The sequence below is a fragment of the Strix uralensis genome, chromosome 29, assembly GCF_047716275.1.
Source record: "Strix uralensis isolate ZFMK-TIS-50842 chromosome 29, bStrUra1, whole genome shotgun sequence".
Taxonomy (NCBI): Eukaryota; Metazoa; Chordata; class Aves; order Strigiformes; family Strigidae; genus Strix; species Strix uralensis.
In genome coordinates this window covers 3,595,801-3,613,365 of record NC_134000.1, presented here as the reverse complement: position 1 = coordinate 3,613,365, position 17,565 = coordinate 3,595,801, and the positions used below count along the sequence as shown (strand labels likewise).

At 40.0% G+C, this 17,565-nt stretch overlaps 1 protein-coding gene across 4 annotated transcripts; it reads left to right on the top strand.

Annotated features, from left to right (window-relative positions):
- Positions 1-732: 732 nt before the first annotated feature.
- Positions 733-17,052, top strand: API5 (apoptosis inhibitor 5). Of its 4 annotated transcripts, XM_074852502.1 has the most exons (15): positions 735-923; positions 1,512-1,659; positions 4,506-4,667; positions 5,572-5,665; positions 6,682-6,747; positions 7,116-7,267; positions 8,554-8,760; positions 9,291-9,395; positions 10,079-10,168; positions 10,746-10,927; positions 11,142-11,235; positions 11,746-11,802; positions 12,725-12,801; positions 13,143-13,279; positions 13,531-13,758. In XM_074852502.1, the coding sequence occupies exons 2-15, from the start codon at positions 1,654-1,656 to the stop codon at positions 13,656-13,658; spliced, it is 1,557 nt and encodes a 518-aa protein (XP_074708603.1). In that variant the 5' UTR covers positions 735-923; positions 1,512-1,653; the 3' UTR covers positions 13,659-13,758. The 4 variants fall into 4 exon arrangements, with proteins under 4 accessions (XP_074708602.1, XP_074708600.1, XP_074708603.1 ...); XM_074852501.1 differs by lacking the exons at positions 1,512-1,659; positions 13,531-13,758 and adding an exon at positions 14,880-17,052 and having other exon boundaries at positions 733-923; XM_074852499.1 differs by lacking the exon at positions 1,512-1,659 and having other exon boundaries at positions 733-923.
- The last annotated feature ends 513 nt before the right edge of the window (positions 17,053-17,565 follow it).

Genomic DNA, 17,565 nt, shown 5'->3' with positions numbered 1-17,565 from the left:
CATTCGCTGCAGATACTTCGGTTCCTAGATGCTGGAATTAGGGGGTACTTTCCTCTGCAGGAAAAGGTGAAAGTCACCAAATCATGGGAAACCGGTCTCTTTCTTGCACCAGGAGCTCAGTGTACAAGCACTTCCCATACGTCTTTCATAGTATTTGTATATGAGAGACAAAGAGGGATACACAGACGAGTAGCTGGGGGAAGACAGCAGCCGGGGAAAGGAGGAGCAGCGCGGAAAAAAAAGGCCGGGGGGGGAAAAAAAAAAAAAAAAAAAAAAAAAGCAAGGCTGCAAAAGGTGGAGGACACAGCGCATCCCTGAGCAAACACACGCATCCCGTACCGCTCCCCTGACAGTAAGAAAAGCCGCAGAGTGCCGTGGCTCGAGACTGAGGGCCAGGCAGATAAAAACCACCAAATTTTGAAATCTTGTTAACACGAGGCGGTCGTGAGAGCGCGTGACGTTTTGAGCTCCGGTTACGAACGCGCAGACACGAGGCGCCAGGCAGGAGCCGGGGCACTCCTGCTGACATTGAACAGCCGTTTAGTGTCACCGGAGTGCCACTGCCGTGCGAGACACGGAGGGGAGCATGGGTGTGGGTCCGCGGGGCCGTCGGTCGGTCGGTCGGTCGGTCCGTCTGTCTGTCCCGCCCCCTCCCCGCCTTTAACGGGGGGGGCAGTTCCACCCCCAGCCGCCTGGGGGCGCTGCGCAGGCGCCGGCACACGGCCGCTCTGGGCCTTCCGCCTCGTTGGTGCTGACGGCGGCGGCCTGAGCGGCGGCGGCGGCCCGAGCGGTAGTGGCGGCGTCAGTGGCGGCTTCGGTTGCAGCGGCGGCTTCTGTCCCTTCCCCGCCGCACCATGCCCACCGTGGAGGAGCTCTACCGCAACTACGGCATCCTGGCGGACGCCACCGAGACGGCGGGCCAGGTGCGGCGTGGCTGCGGCCTGCAAGGCCTCGCTAGGCCTCGGGCTTGAGTACCGCGGCGCCGCCGCCGCGGGGAGTTCCGGGCTGGGCGGGCTGAGACGACGCGGGCGGTGGGCGAGCGGGACGGGATGCCGCCGCAGGGGCTGCTCGCCCCGCCGGACAGGCGGTTGGCCCCTGGGGCTGTTCTCGGTGTATGTTTCCTCATGACCGGGCGGGCGGGGGGGGGGGGGGGGGGGGGGGGGGGGGGCGGGTAGAGATGAGCTTCGCGCTCGCGGTTCTGCGAGGACGGTAGCAGCTCTCGTGGCTTTTGCATCCTCCTCCCGTCCTGTCAGCAGCTCTCCTTTTAAATGTGGCGTCGTGGATGATCACTAATTATTAGCTAGAATCAGGCTGCTTTTTGCATGGGGGTGGAGAGTTTCGCCTGACGAATTCAGGCCCTCAGGAAGCCACCGGTCATCTAGACCTGACCCAGCACACTTGCAGTTCCGGAGAGCTTCTGGCAGGCTCTTGCTAAAAGGCTTGTTGGAGGAAGGTGAAAGTCTGTTACGGTTTGACAGTTGCTTGTCACCCCCTTTTTTTTTTTCCTTAAGGCAATAATGGAAGGTTGATCCTCACAGCTGAAGATTTTTACCTGAAAAATCTTGGCAAGATCTGCTGTTTGTTTATACCGTTACTGAATTACTGAAAGAAAAAAAAAAAAAAAGATTACTTATTATATTACCAATACAAAATATGATGGTTAGTTAAAACTAGTTTTTGAATTGCGTTAGGCTCTCATTTTACTGAATGGCTACCTGAAAAAGCAGCAGATATTTAGTTATTTTTTGGTCATAAGGTACATAAATAGGAAAGTAGCTTTGCACATACCTAGCAGTGGATTTTAATCTAGATACTACCATGCAAGGTCACTTGTAAAGCTCTTTAGAAGGACAAATAATATGGTAGTTGTTTGGGTTTTTTTTTTTAAAAAAAGGGGGTTTTTTCTTTTTAATTCAAGTCCATTCACTTTGCTTTTGTAATTATGCCCTAGTGAAACAAAGCATCCTTGCAGACAGTCCAACAAAAACATCATCTGAGAGCCAACTAAAAAATGCAACTAAAATGTTGGGAACTGTGGGGAGAGGTACAGAATAAAACAGATGCAGTTAGTGTGCCGTGTTACAAATACACAATCCATTATCATTTTGACTCTTGTGGGTAGCTTTTGTAAGATAGGAATGGCCATCTTAGGTAGAACGAACTCCAGCGTAGTTGAGAAATGCAGCCTGTGACAGGGTTCAATAGCAGGTGTGTAAGGACCTCTGAGGGTAAGTATAGAATGACAGTTCCTGATATACTCTTCCCAGCTTTGCTTCTCTCCAGTTTGTGGGCTTCCAGAGCCAGAGATGGTGTCTTTGTGATTAGTATATCTTGCTAGATTGTTCTTCAGTGAACTTTTCTGATGCTTTTTTTAACTGATTATATTTCTGGCATACAAACGTTGTGTGGCAAAATGTTCTGTTAATTCATTAACCTTTCTGAAGGAGTTATCTTCTTTGAACTTGTCATTTCATAATCTTATTTGATGTCTCCAATTTTTGCATTCTGAGAAGCCATGAGTAATTGTTCCTTATATTTTATGCCACTTATTACTTTATTATCTCTTAACAACCTTATGAACGTGATGTCTCACTACAAAAAGCCATAGTCACCTTGTCTCAAAAAAGAAATTTTGAACATGAGAAGAGCAAGGGGACAACCAGAAGCATGAGATTAAGAGGAGTAATTTTAAAGACTTGAAGTATTGAGCTTGTAAAAGAGTGTTTCAGTTGAGAAAGGGGCTCGGGTATGATGAGTCTACCTCATGAGTGGAATGAAGGTGAGAACTTGAAAAAAACTGTTAGGAGGCAGGCTTAAAAATAAAGAGGAAGATGAAATATTCTGCATAACGCATCTGGTAACTTGTCACAGGACGTTATAGCGTATGAACTGGTTCAAGAACTAATCTAGAGAGATTAATGGATGATTGGTCAGTTGACAATTATTAAAAATAAAGCTCTGGACACTGTCTCTGTCTTAGGACATTCCTGTACTACAGATTGGGAGGAAATGTGCAAAACTGAAGGCTCACGCTGCTTCTGCAGTTGCCTACTTTTATTTCTTGACCATTCAGTGCTGCCAGGTACAGGGTAACACAAACTTCTGCCTGAACTGGTTTTTGCCTAAATGATAGGAGTAGTTAGCGTGCTGTAATGCAAATTCATGGAACACAAGCTACTCTATTTCATTGCTGTATGAATGCTTGTTTAATGTGTGTTAAGTAATTTGTTACACAAAAAAAGTTGTTCTTAATGTGCAGTCTGAGAACCTGTGACTACAATAGTGTGTGTTTCACTGTTTGTGCTGGCTCATTCCTGCCTTCACTGTTGAGTACACTCTGTTGGCACAGCTACAGAACAAACTGGACAGGGATGTTGTGGATCTATTGAAAAGCAAACATTTTTTTCCTTGGTTATTTTTCTCCCAGATCAGTGTCCCAATCCAGTTCAGAATCAGGCAACACAGAGAGCTGTCAACAAAGTGTAAGGAGTGTTTAAGGAGCGTTGGTACTGAATGTTAAAATACAGCTTACTTTAGAGGGAATTAATGCTGTGTACTGCTTTGTAAATTAGTATCTCTATTTGCTGTGGGTGAACTTTTATGGATACATGTGGCTCTGGGAAATTTAAATAAAGTGAAGTGTCCTGTGCTGTTGATGTTGCGGTTCAAAGTAAGATACGTTGTCTATAAAGTGTTCTTTTCACAGCCATGAAGAAAATTAATGATAGAAGGTTCTGATTTCTGCTAGCATCCTAATAATGCTGACTTATTTCGCAAACACATAGCTAACCACAACAAAGATTTCCATTTAGTCTAAAGTTTCAATCCTGCAGGCACAAAATCAGAAACGCCTGTGTGATTCTAGTAGGAGCAGCTAGAGAATCATCTACTCTGTGGCTGAAGTGATTCTTTCTATATTACAACTGGAGATCTCTTTTTTTTTTTTTTTTTAATTGGATCTAGTCTCAGTTAAAAGATCCTTTAAGAACTATGTTTTATCTCAGATAAACTGCTTGAGTAGAGCCAAAGATGCTTTAGCGCAGTATATGTTAAAAATCATTCATGATCCGTTCCAGTGGCACGGTCGTGGGGAGAGGTAGCCTCTACTTGAGAGACAATAAACAGGCAGACAGAAGGCAGAAACTCCTTGGAAAACTGCGCAGGTTCAGTGAAGGTGATCATGTAATTCCTTGAGTCTGCACTAATCTAATCACAAGTGGTGTGCAAGAGCTGTTAGCTTTCGGGCTGGCAAGTTGAACAGTAAGCTCTTGAACAGACAGAGGAACCAGAATAACAGTAAAAAACAGTCAATAGAGGCAAATTTTACTACATTGGCACGGTTATATTGGACTAAGAGATAAATTTATTTCTTTGTAATGAAATTCAAGTGAACTGTACTATAATTCACTTAAATAGCTGAAGTGAATGGGAGGGGAAAAAATCCTTTCCTGGTCTTGAGAATACCCCAAGATTTTTGTTTATGTATTCTGGTTTTCCTCTTTCAGCATAAGGATGCATACCAGGCCATCTTGGATGGTGTGAAAGGAGGTGCCAAGGAGAAGAGACTTGCAGCCCAGTTTATTCCTAAATTCTTCAAGCATTTTCCTGAGCTAGCTGACTCAGCTATCAATGCCCAGTTGGACCTCTGTGAAGATGAAGATGTTTCTGTAAGAATAAGAACATACATTGAATTTGTATTCTGTTATTCTTTTCTCTCTCTTTTTTTTTTTTTAAATGGGCTATGTCTTTTGGGAGGGGAGAGTTGGTCTTTGGAAAGCTTAAGAATGCTTAGTTGTATTCCTGCCATAGAAGAATCTATTGCGTGATGGGATGGGAAGATACATCAGTGTTCATTTGCCTTTTTTGCTCCCATAATTGATCAAAGGAACAGCTCTGTAGAGAGAAACTTAGATATTCAAATGAACCATATCTATTACATTTTTGCCTTTCAAAAAGCACTTTGTGGTAATTGATGCTAATAAATCCTGCTGGGAGGCAAGAAAATTTTGTTTGCACCTGAGAACCATGGGGGATGTGATTATGAATGTATTATTCTTGCAGAAGTCTTGAGATGCTTCATGCTGTTATTCTGATGTTGATAGAAGCTGTACCTTTGAAGCATCTCTGGTTATCAGATCTTAAATGGTTTGGGCAGGATTTTTGTTGGTGCTGGGAACAAAACCTGGAGTTTATCTCTGCCATATGCACAACTGTAAAACTGTGCTTCCTGTTAGCAAATAAGACTCCACAACAACACAGATCCCAGCCCTTGATTTTGTTGATCAAATGGATGATTTTGTGAAGAGAGGTGCTGTTTGAATTTGTTTTTTCCCCAGTGCTGCTTAGCTCTAAGAAAAATATTTTCTTCATAAATACATCATAATAGTTTCATAGCAAATATGAAGTTTGGAGTGCCATTAAATCCTCCTGAATGATAGTCATGTTAAAAGAATATGTGGTCATTTTCTCAAATTTGGCTGATTTTTCTGCCAAACTTTGGTAGTTGAATTGCCTTATTTTTTTTTTTAATTAATTTTTTAAATATTTCCATGATACTGACAATTTTGACAGATCCGGCGACAAGCAATCAAGGAATTGCCTCAGTTTGCCACTGGAGATAATCTTCCTCGGGTAGCAGACATACTGACCCAGCTTCTGCAGTCAGGTAGGAGACGTTGGCAGTTTCCTGGCTGATCTCCTTGTAGCACGGCTAAAAATTGTACAGTTTTGTTGTGTAAAAAGTTTTCTGTTGATACGTGATTTGTTACAAAGTAGTCTGTCCCAGTGCCACTCATGTCCTGCTTCTGCTCTTTTCTCCCTCCTTTATATTTGCTGTACAATTATGCTGCTAATTCTGCTGAAAGGTCACTAATTATCCTAATCTAAACCGAAAATCTTTCTTTTAAATATAACAATATTTTTTTCATTCAAGTTCTCTGAAATCATCTGTAGAAAAAGGGGGGAGTGAAAAGAAAAAAACCAACCCTCCAGTTATGGACTGCAGCAATTTACCTTCTGAAAAAGTTAGTGGGTTTCTAATCCAGGTAGTCAGGAACTTTAAAAATCCTGAAGGCATTTTCTTCCATACAGTGCGTTTTTGGTACAAAATATTTAATTCAGGATTTAATATATAATATGTATTTTTTTTTAATCTCAGTAAGTTATAGAGTGCTAAATATTAGATGTTCAAATTTGTATTAAAAATGCATGATTAAGTCTCTAGGCTTCTCAGAAGAGACATTTTTTTGAGACTTACACATTTCTCCATTTAATTCATGAGGAAAATTGTTTCTCCCACCTAGAAATACTGTAGATTACTGAAAAGTTTAAAAAGAAATTATTTATTTTACCTCAATTTAGTAAAGGTCAGCTTGTTTATTCAGCTGTTGCTTAAAATGACTAAATAAATTGATTAATAAGTTTTCAGTCCTATCAAGTTGGTAATGTTAAAGTTTTGGCAGGGAGGTTGAAGTGGCAAATAACTTTTTGTTTTGCTTCCAACTTTCATAGTCGTGACTTTCTACTTCCTCAGTCTAGTAGTCATTAAAAATACAAGTTGTGTTGTTTATAATTATATGCTGAAGATGGAATACTTCTTGTGTGATATCAGAAATCTTTGGTTTTCTGCTCTTACGTTTACATTTCAAGGATATGCATATAAGTTTTTTTCCCTCTCTTCAGATGATTCTGCAGAATTCAATTTGGTGAACAATGCTTTGCTCAGTATATTTAAGATGGATGCTAAAGGTAAAGGACATATTTTTCTATAAATGTATTTTATTAATACTTTCCAGTCTCTAGTAGAATGAGAACAGGACTCAATTTTGTATCTTCTTAGTGCAATGCAGAAGTTAGAGACACACACTCATTGTTTGGTTTTACAAACAATACAGAAGTTTTCAGTAATTATGGATCCTAATTACACAGGCCAATGAAAGAATGTGGATACTTATGTCAAGCTACGTGAAAATTGCAGGTTTTCTTAAAAGTTAGTATGGCGGTTATTTTAAAATGTGTTACGGAGTCTTAGAGGACGAAACTTCTTTCTTCTGCATAGAAAGCTCAGCTCTTAACGTCTGAAATTATTTGCATTACCTGATTTATTCTCCATTCAGGGACTTTGGGAGGCTTATTCAGTCAAATTCTTCAGGGAGAGGATATTGTGAGAGAGCGAGCCATCAAGTTCCTCTCTACAAAGCTGAAAACCCTGCCTGAGGAGGTGATGACAAAGGAAGTAGAAGAGTTCATATTGACTGAATCAAAGAAGGTAAGTGTCTTTATTTCAGTACAAACTTAAGTATTATTAAACCATCCCTTATCACTGGTGTTGCTCTGGAGGTCTGTTTAAACCACATGTAGAGTTAAGCATTGTACAAATGCGGTCTTTTAGTTGTCCCGTTCTGCTACGATCCAAACTTTGCAGCATATTTTTGTGGGAATGTTAAAATAATGCTAGACTCTCCTCATTTTGTAAGAGGGACTTTTATTAGAATCATAGAATCATTCACGTTGGAAAGGAGCTTTGGGAGATGGATCACCTCAGCTGAATTCAGATCAGATTTCTCGGTGCTTTGTCCAGTTGGGTTTTAAAAACCTCTAAGGATGGAGATTTCCCGTACTGTCTGTGCAGCCAGCTCCATTGTTTAATTGTCCTCAACATGATTTATTTTTTTCTTTGTCCAGTTGGAACCTCCCGTTTCGGTTTTGTATTGTTGTCTCGTTCTCACCCTGTGCACCTCAGTAAAGAACTTGGCTCCTACTCTTGGTGACTTGTTCTTTAAGTATCGGAGGATCAGTGTTAGGTTGCCTCAGATCTTTATCACTTTTTTCCGTTAGGCTGAAAAAGCCCAGTTTTGTTAGGTTCTCACAGGTCATGACGGTTGTTGGCTGGGCTTTCTAAAGCTTATCAACAACTTCCTCATACAGGAGGGCCGGACGCCAGGTGCAGTATTCCAGATTTGTCTAATGAGGGCATAGCAAAGGAGAATCGGGGATCCCTTTGCTTCCCTCAGTCTACTGGCTGTGCTCTTGTCAGAGCCCAGGACACTGTTTGTCACCCAAGGAATGCTGCTGACACTTAGATGTAGCCTGCTGTCCCCCACAACCCTCAGGGTCTGCTCAGCAGAGCCAAACCCCAGCCATGTCCCCAGCATGTTGGTTTATCCCAGGTGCAGGGATTTGTCTTTGTTGAACTTCATGAGATTCCTGTGCATTCCCCAAGCTGAGGAAGATACAAAAAGCATTATAATAATACTCATTTCACACTTATTCTGTGAAGCATATGATTTTGTTAGATAAGAAATTTGTTCTTAAGGTTAGAGTTCAAGAAAAATGTTTTCTATGTGCAACTTAATGGCAGTTACTTTAATTTGGAGATGCATACAATTATCCTGCATGTTTTCATGTGTTCCTTTAAACTTGTGTTTTTAAATAACTAGAAGCTAAATTTAAATGCTAAATATTTGCATACTTTACCTTTTCGAATCAATTAGACTTGACTTTGAGGTTTGCAAATTACCACCATAGACATATGTTTTCTGGTGTTCTGTTAAGGTGCTGGAAGATGTGACAGGCGAGGAATTTGTTCTGTTCATGAAAATATTGTCTGGATTAAAAAGCTTACAGACAGTAAGTGGGAGGCAACAGCTAGTGGAGCTGGTAGCTGAACAAGCTGACCTGGAACAAACGTTCAATCCATCTGATCCAGATTGTGTGGACAGACTTCTACAGTGTACTCGGCAGGCGGTGCCACTCTTCTCAGTATGTATTTATTTCCTTTGCATGAGGAGTATTGTGGAAAGTTAATGGCTGTAGCTTCCCTCCAGTGTTCTCAGTGATTATATTGGAATGACAGCATATCAGTTCGTCCCTGCTTTCAGCTTCTAACGTATCAAAATGTTGGAAAACATCCTTAAAGCCTCCAAATACAAAGAGCTTTTGTGTTATTCTCTGCTCTTCGACATTTTCTTTCAAATTTAAGATGTTACAGTGAATTATGACAAGATTCTCACGTTAGGCTCATACATGTCTGAGTTTGATTGTTTCAAGTCTAGTGCCAGGCAAGTGCAGCACTTAGGCCTATTCTTGCGTTACAGGCAATCTTTTCAGCCCCTGAGTTTAAGCTACCTGGAAGGGTCTCTGGTTTTTAGGAACTAGAAGGAAGTTTGATAAAGCTTTAAGGTACAGCTTTAGCTGTAGGCATTTGTAAGGGTGGTGGAGTGGTGGGGGAAGAACATTTAACTCTTTCAAACTCAAAGAGTAGCCTGAATAATGTGTGGTGGTTTTTGCAGAAAAATGTGCATTCCACAAGATTCGTTACTTACTTCTGTGAGCATGTTCTGCCAAACCTCAGTTCTTTGACTACTCCAGTGGAGGGTCTTGATATACAGTTAGAGGTAAGCCAAAGCTAAAATATCTTTCAAATCGTAAAAAATAAGTATCTTTGATGAAGACAGCTATTTTTAAAATTGTGAACTCTTTTTCTTAAGTGGTTTTCATTTCTTAGCTTGGAGGAAAACTAGCTACACTAGAAAATAAATGTTTTGCTGTATTGAGGCATGACTGAGCATTGCCTCTTAAAACATGCGTCATTTGTCCTGAGCTTTAGAGGCAAGGCTAGAATAAATAGATTGGTGTAATCATTTTTATATTACTGTCAATTTTTTTTTTAAGCACATAGCATTTACTGAAATGAATGTTGCATGGCTTGTGCTAATTTAGCCTCCTAGGGGAGTGGCTTAATATCTGTAATTTTGCTTAACGTTAATCAGTGCTTCAGCTAGATCTCTGTGAATCTCACTTTGGAGGTGAGCTGTGCTGCAGACCTGGGAGGTGAAGTTTTGTTTACTTGTTGACTAATGATGCTTGTTGGGATTAGACACACAAACTTGTGTGTCTGTTTGAGGACCTGACAAACAGACTAGGCATGTATTCTTTCCTAATGTTTGGGAGGGGTTTAATTGTAATAGCTGACTGCTATTGTGCCAGCCATAGTGAAGTGATAATCCCTTTTAGGTTGAAAGTTAAGCCTTTGTACTTTTCAGTTAACACGCAAAAACCCGGCTATCCTTATGTGTAGGTTTTGAAGCTTCTTGCTGAAATGAGTTCATTTTGTGGTGATATGGAAAAGCTTGAATCAAATTTGAAGAAGCTGTTTGATAAATTACTGGTAAGACTAATTCAGTTTTTACTCATATAAAACACTTAAAAAAAAATTCATCAAAGCAAGTTATTTTTATCTATTAATCTATTTATCTTCTTTCTAAAGTGGCTATTTCAAAGATAGCTCTGTCCATGATACAAGGTCAGACATCATTTTGCAATTCAAAGCCTTTGTAGATAGAGAGCTGTTACCTGCATAATTTTTTAATCCAGTAAACTCGTGGCTTTGTTCTTTTCAAATTTTATAGTCATGAGAGATTCACGTTGATCTCATTAAAGGCTGTATCTGCACTGACAATTTCAAGCAAATGCAGCACTGTTTCAGAAGCATTAGTGCAGTACATTGCTGCTTCCTGTGGTAACTGCTACCGTGATATTTCCTCTGAGTCGGAGGTTTTGAGTCCCATAAGTGTTGGCAAGCCAGCTGCACCAGGACTTCATGCAGCGGCTCATCACGTTAGTGTAGGGATGGGGGATACTTCTTAAATTGTCAGCATAAATAAACCCTCCAGTTCAAACACTGCAAAAGAATGGTCAGTCAGCATAAATGTCTCACACATTTGTTTTTCCTTTCTGTTCATTAGGAGTATATGCCCCTTCCTCCAGAGGAAGCAGAGAATGGGGAAAATGCTGGCAATGAAGAGCCCAAGTTGCAGTTCAGTTATGTGGAGTGTTTATTGTACAGCTTCCATCAGCTGGGTCGTAAACTTCCGGACTTCCTCACAGCCAAGCTGAATGCAGAGAAATTGAAAGACTTTAAAATCAGGTAATGATTTAGAGGCAAGTGTTAAAGTTCTGTTAGAGAGTGTGAATTATTATTGTCTGGGTGCTGAAGAAGCACAAATCAGATTGATAGAAGACTGACTTTTGAGCATTTTTCCTAAAGGGAAAAAAATGAGGTGACAGCTTCCCTTTTGCTTATGCTTTTATTTTATGGGAATACCTAAAATTTATTAACAGATTGCTTTTAAATTTTTTAGGCTACAGTATTTTGCTCGAGGGTTGCAGGTGTATATTCGACAGCTTCGTCTAGCACTTCAAGGAAAAACAGGAGAAGCCTTGAAAACAGAGGAGGTAACTGTTGTTGAAGGAATTCTGATTTTCCTAATTGAACCTACCAAAGTAACCACTGGCACACGTTAATGGGCTGCAGTCTGTTGTAAGCATGCAGATAGATTAAGGAAATAATACTGCTGACACCTATTGCAACCGCATCTTACCTGATGCTGCATTTTAAAAGCTAAGATGATCTTTTAGTTTCTGCTGTTAGCTACTCGCTGTATCCCTATGTATTTGGCTTAACTGTTCTGCATTTTGTTTTGAAGGGGAGATTTTCATATATTGTGGGAAAGAAATTTTAGTGGGAAGTACACTGGACCATTAAAAGCAACTTGTTAATGTAAAACTGCAAGAAACCGAAGAATATTTGTAATGAAAACGCAGAAGTGTACAAACCTTTCACTATTACTACTGCTATAGCAATTCACTAGGGAGAGCAGTCAGTTTAATGTTATGACTTCAAATGCAGTTGACATAATTTAAAACTGCTAGAATAGGTGTTCAGTGGTGTTTCTTTTTTTACAGAACAAGATTAAAGTGGTTGCCTTGAAAATAACCAATAACATAAATGTTTTAATCAAGGTAAGTCTTCACATTATGAAGGAGTAAATTCACAGAGTAGAGTAACCTGTGCAGAAAAAAGGAATAGATTTGAACTGAGTTGTACTGTGTTACCAAGTTAGTCAGTGTTAGCCAGCTGAGGGTTGCTGCCTCTTTACTGTTTCTGAAGAGACAGGCATCTGCAGTTGATGCAAGCTGCTTAGCCGCTGCTGCTGCTGTCGGGATAGGGTGTTGAGGCCCTTTTCTGCAGCACTAGTTGCCTGCAGGAGCAGAAGACCTTGCTTTGGGGGTCTCTGGATTCTGGCCGAGCCTTTTTCCTTGTTGTTTCCCCTTTCTGCAGTGGCAGGGAGGGTAAGGAATAGTTTGAAGAGGGGCAGAGAGATGTAAAGGAGGAAGGAGGCAAAGCAAGCGGCTATACAGAACCTTTTTCTCCAGAGAGTCTAGGAGAGGTGGGCTGCAGAAAGAGACTTTCATCCAGAGCCCTGATTTCTTGTAACCACCTTTTCCTCTTTTTCCTCTTTTCCCTCACTTCCATCCCTCAATCTCAATCATCACGATAAACCAAAAACTTTGCCCACAGTATTGAGAAGCCTCTCTTTTACCATCATAGGGATATTGGTTGTCTCCCTACGGAAGGCATTGTAGCTCATTATAAGATGCTTGATGTGCATAGGGAGAGAGGGAAGGTATATTACATCATTATAAGACACTATTCTGTTAATATAAATCTCATTTGAATTTCCTAGAAAAGTGTACGGACTAAGGCAGCCAGATAAGGCAGTTAGCTACTGCCACCTTCTCCCTCTGCTATGGGACTTCAAAAAGGATTTAAAATTGTTGGACAGTAATTGTTATTCTGGAGTCTCAATAGGTAGCTAAAATTTTGAGGTGCCATTGATGTGAATTTAACTGTAAAATAAACTGTCCAATTTTGCCTCTATAGGATCTCTTCCACATTCCTCCTTCTTATAAAAGTACAGTTACACTGTCCTGGAAACCAGTACAGAAGGCAGATGCAAGGTAAGAGTTTTTCATATAAAAAGAAAACAGTGGTGTTAATTTTTGCTGTTTACAAAGTAAAGATCCCAAGCTTGTGTGTATATAATGTAAAAGTTTCGCAGTCAGAAATAACACCCATCCTGGAAGGAATTAAGGCTGTAGAGTGATAATCTTAGTCTTGCTTTAGGGATACAATAGACTGAATCAACTGGAGACTAGCTTACTTCCTCTTTGGAAGTATTATTCAGGGCATCTTCATGAGCTGCTGCTAGCTTCCAGTGGTTAATCTTTGAGGCTGAACTGCTATTCCTGTACCTGTCACCACAGGGGTGTAATGGCCTGTTTTTGTTTTCTTCTGTCAGTCAAAAAAGAGCAAGTGAAGATACAACCTCAAGTTCACCCCCAAAGAAAGCTTCAGCGGGACCAAAGAGGGATGCCAGACAAATATATAATCCCCCCAGTGGAAAGTACAGCAGTAACCTGGGTAGTTTTTCTTACGGTAAGTTAGGCAGCTTGGAAGAGCTTGGGATAGTTGTGCCTTGAGGTGGGGGAACAAACAAATTAAGCCAACTTCTGTCACGTTCTCAGAAGATCAAACTGTCACCAATTTGTGTGTGTAATGGCCTCTTTCTAGGTGTTGATCTGTTACAGTGCTACCAGCCTATAAACTATATAGTCATTTGCAAGTTAGTACGTGTTTTAAGACATAGTTAGTAATTGAACTATTGTGTTCTCTATCGTGACACACAGCACTCGAACCCCAGATTTCCCACTGGACAGACCAGTTGCTGCACATGGCAGAGCTGGGCCACTTCCTGTCATACGACTGGACCTGTGCTGAATTCCCATTACAGCCACTGCTGGTGTTGCAGACCTGATCCAGAACTTCTGGGAATTGCCAGGTTCACCATGCGCACACACAGTTTTGTCCTCGTACTCCCAGTCAGAGCGATTCTGTCTCTGTTCTGGGCAAACCGCGAGAGCAGTTGCCGACTGGATGAATAGGCCCAGCAATGGCAGCAGCCCATTCTTGCTTGTTCCCTGTAGGCCCGCTGGTCCTACCTCTGGCAAGTAACCAGCCTGCTACGGCAAATTATCAACTGTGCCCATAGGTTGAAAACTGATCTAAAGCACTGTCTTCTATGTAAAACGAAGAGAAAAAGTAAATCTTCTGCAGATTTCTTACTGCAGACTTCAGGTGATGCACCTGTGTCTCTTAAGATAAGCTTGTAGTCCTACGGTTCTAAAAACTAGGAAGTCTTCACAAACATTCTTTTTATTGCTTGCTATTGTTTCTTGTTAGTGAGATGCTTAGGCCTCTGATCAGCTTTTGATTTCCATACTCTTTAAAATAAGCACACAGTTGTTTCTAGATTAATATGACCTGTATTTTAAGACTATACATGAAGAGAAAGCATGGAAGGGGGATGAGGGTTTGATATATTTTCAAACAAATACAAAGAAACTTTAACAAAATATTTTGTGGGTTTTCTTGCTGTGGTCAGATTTGTTCTTGACAAAGGGAAAGGAAAACTTTTTTAACAGTATACAAAGAGTTTGTGTGGTATCCATCTGTCTCGTAAGATTTTTAACCGGATACAGTTAAGATACCAGCCCAGCAAAAAAATTCTAAGTATGCTGGTGATAACGTAAAGATAGAAAATGACAGATAGACTGTGGTTTTCCATCATCTTGCCAAATCACTAGGAGCAAGTCAGAGAAACACCTCAATATCAACGTGGTGTTACTGGACAGAAGGATGAGTTAGGTAGCCTAGTGAAGTTCTTTACAGACCAGTTTTCAATTCTGTGATAATGGATTGGCCCAAATATAGTTCTAAAATAATGCGACAGTTACGTATCGTAGTGTTAGTATGCAGAAAGACAACATTTAGTTTAGAGAGGCTAATCGTCCTGACCTCCTTTTACAATTGGTGGGGTTCGTTGTCCATCAAAGCGTAACTCTTGAGATCTCACGGTATATAAGCAGGATTAGCCTCAGAGACTTAAGCCAGCCTTCAGTACCTCCAGTTATTGCTATTTAATTTTAATCTGTGCATAGCGTAAAACCTGTATGAAAAATTTTGACTTTTATTTCAGAGCAAAGAGGTGGTTTCCGGGGTGGACGAGGAAGAGGTTGGGGAGGACGTGGCAATCGTAGCCGAGGAAGAATCTACTGAGTAGACCGCTAAATCTTCCGTGCCCCTGAAGGGCTAAAGTGAAAGTGCTACTCAGCAAGTTTGCTTGGAGTATTGTTTCCTTCAAGGACTGCCTTCCACTAAGACTGACTTAAATGTTCTTTCTACCTTTGTATGTATGATCTACTTTTCTAACGGACTACAACTTGTCCATAGTGAAACTACAACTGTATTTTTGGAGGCTTACAGTCAGCAGTTTTGGGTTCTTATTTTTGAAGCGTCTTCAGGATTTATTCAAAATTGGAAAAGAGCGTAGATGTTTTATCAAAAGCTACATCCTGACAGTTTGTATATTAACCTAAAAATCAGCTACTGCATAACTGAAACTATATAATTGAGTTTATGTATTAAGTAATGGACAGGAAAGGCATGACAACAGAGATACGTTTCAGATAAGCTTAGCAGCTGAAGTAATCCTTTCCTCATCTGTAACCATATTTTGCAATAAGTGGAGAAGAGTACCATTGTTAAATTTGCTTTGATCTACTTTTTTCTTTAATGGAATTGAATGAGATACGTGCTGGGTTTCTTTGAAAGTTTGCGACATGGATGGAAATTTTATTTTGCTTGTAGCATGAAGCAGTCCTTTTACTTAGAGATGTGAAGAATGTGGTGTTTTTTAGTTTACACATCTTACTCTTCTCCTTGCATTGTAATGCAAAAGTGATGTTTTGCAAATTTTTAATGTTTAATATGAATATGTGCATATAGTTATGCCGTGAAACTTCAGTAAATGAGTAGGAAAAACAATAAATGACTATAATTATTCCAGGAATGGGTAAAGACTGATGCAGTGATTAAGCTTCATAGGCTGGAGCTGGACCGTAGCAGTACCTGGCTCTTTTCTGTGTTTTGCAGATTTCTGGATTAGTTGGCACTTGAGGGTTGGGTTTTTGGTTTTTTTTTTGTTTCGTGGTTTTTTGGGTTTTTTTTACCAATACAGTTGCATTTAAAAATATATAAATAAAATTGTATTTTGGGTAACATTGAAAAATTCCAGCTATGTAGTTCGATTCAGGTGGAAAAGTTAACAATTCCATGCTATTTTTTTCCATAGCAACTTGGGATTCTTATTTACTGGTGTACACCCAGAAAATATAATGTAAGAGCACAATGCTTTTTTTTTTTTTTTTAATTCTCACCACTCAAAAGTTTTTACTTCTCAGGTCATTCAACATTGTAAAGGAATTAGCAGATAGTAAAAAGAAGTTGGGACAGAGGAAGAGAATTTTAATAAGTGTTCCAGGGCACGTTGATGTAAAATAGTTTAGGCTTTAGAAGAATGAAGATTATTTCTTATCCTCCTTTTTCTGTCCAGCCATTTGATATCCACAGACACAGACAAATGCCTGAAAGTGATGTTTCCCCACCTACTTCCATTTGTATTTGCTTGTGAATCTGACTCAGGTGTCTTCATTAACACTCTTTGATATTTATCAATACAATCAGAAGGCCAGAATACAGAAACTATGTCAAAGTTAGAGACATTGCTGATGCTAAATTACAAGTCTGGTTTTGCCTAATTCTGGAGCAGTAGGCAGCAAACTTTGGACATTCCAGGACATGGGAGCTGACTTTGTATTTATAATTACGTGCCAGCTGCTAAAATCTGATTTGTCACTAAAACCAACTAACCTGGCAAAGAGCTTTCAAGGACAAATACATGAGATCAAAATGTTGCTCTGAAAATAGACCTTAGGTGGATAATAAGCTCCCATTGGGGAAAAAAAAAAAAAAAACAAAACAGACATTTTGCACTTGTGGCTATAATTTGTGTTTTGAGGGGTTTTAAAAGTGTAATCTCAAAGCCTAAACATAGTTTGTATTTAGATTAATAACTAGGTACTAGCAGCTTATTTTCTCACTGAGTTTTGAGTGAGTTTTCTTTACAGGACTCCTGTTTTTCAGAGCTGATGTGCAAAGTTCTTGTGGCCACCGAAGTAGTTAGGATTTTTTTTCCCCCAGTTTCATATTTAAGGTTAATGCAGTGAGTTCTTGTGGAGACACCTGTTCACCATCTTGTTGAATTGTAAATGTTCCCTTATGCTTTTGGAATAAATTCATTTTGTAATTTTGTTTGGCTCATTGTTTCACAGTCACTCTGCAACATTTTGTGTTGGCTTAGTAAAAGGGTACCCTGGTAACTTTTTGTTTTAGTGACTTAGATTGCTATAGATGTATTGAGCTATTTGCCATTAAGAAATACATCTTGGCAAGACTGCATTAGCTGTTTCAACTTTTAAGTAATTCAACTTCTAACTGCAAAATTTTGGATAGGAATTTAAATATTCAGCAAAAGCTGCATGTCCTACATCTTATTTGGGAATTATCATGTGAAAAGGGGTCATTCATTGTCTTATTCAACCTCCTGGAATAAACTTGCAATAAATTTGTTAGTATCTTAAGATAAAGCAAGAGTGGCTTGGAGTAGCAGCCTGGGTTTTTTGGTGATGGGAAAACTCTGGCAGCAGTAAGGAACTGTCATACTTGCAGGAATATGTTTTCTACCCTGAGAGAAACCAAATCCCTTGCACTACTTTAACCGCTGTGACACCATTTGTAATTTATTTTTTTTTTCTTTGTTTCTA

Coding starts and splice junctions, on each gene's coding strand:
- API5 (XM_074852499.1), top strand. CDS start 855: ATGCCCACCGTGGAGGAGCTCTACCGCAACTACGGCATCCTGGCGGAC. Junction 4,668..5,571: donor GTGAAGATGAAGATGTTTCT/GTAAGAATAAGA, acceptor CAATTTTGACAG/ATCCGGCGACAAGCAATCAA. Junction 10,169..10,745: donor AGCTGTTTGATAAATTACTG/GTAAGACTAATT, acceptor TCTGTTCATTAG/GAGTATATGCCCCTTCCTCC.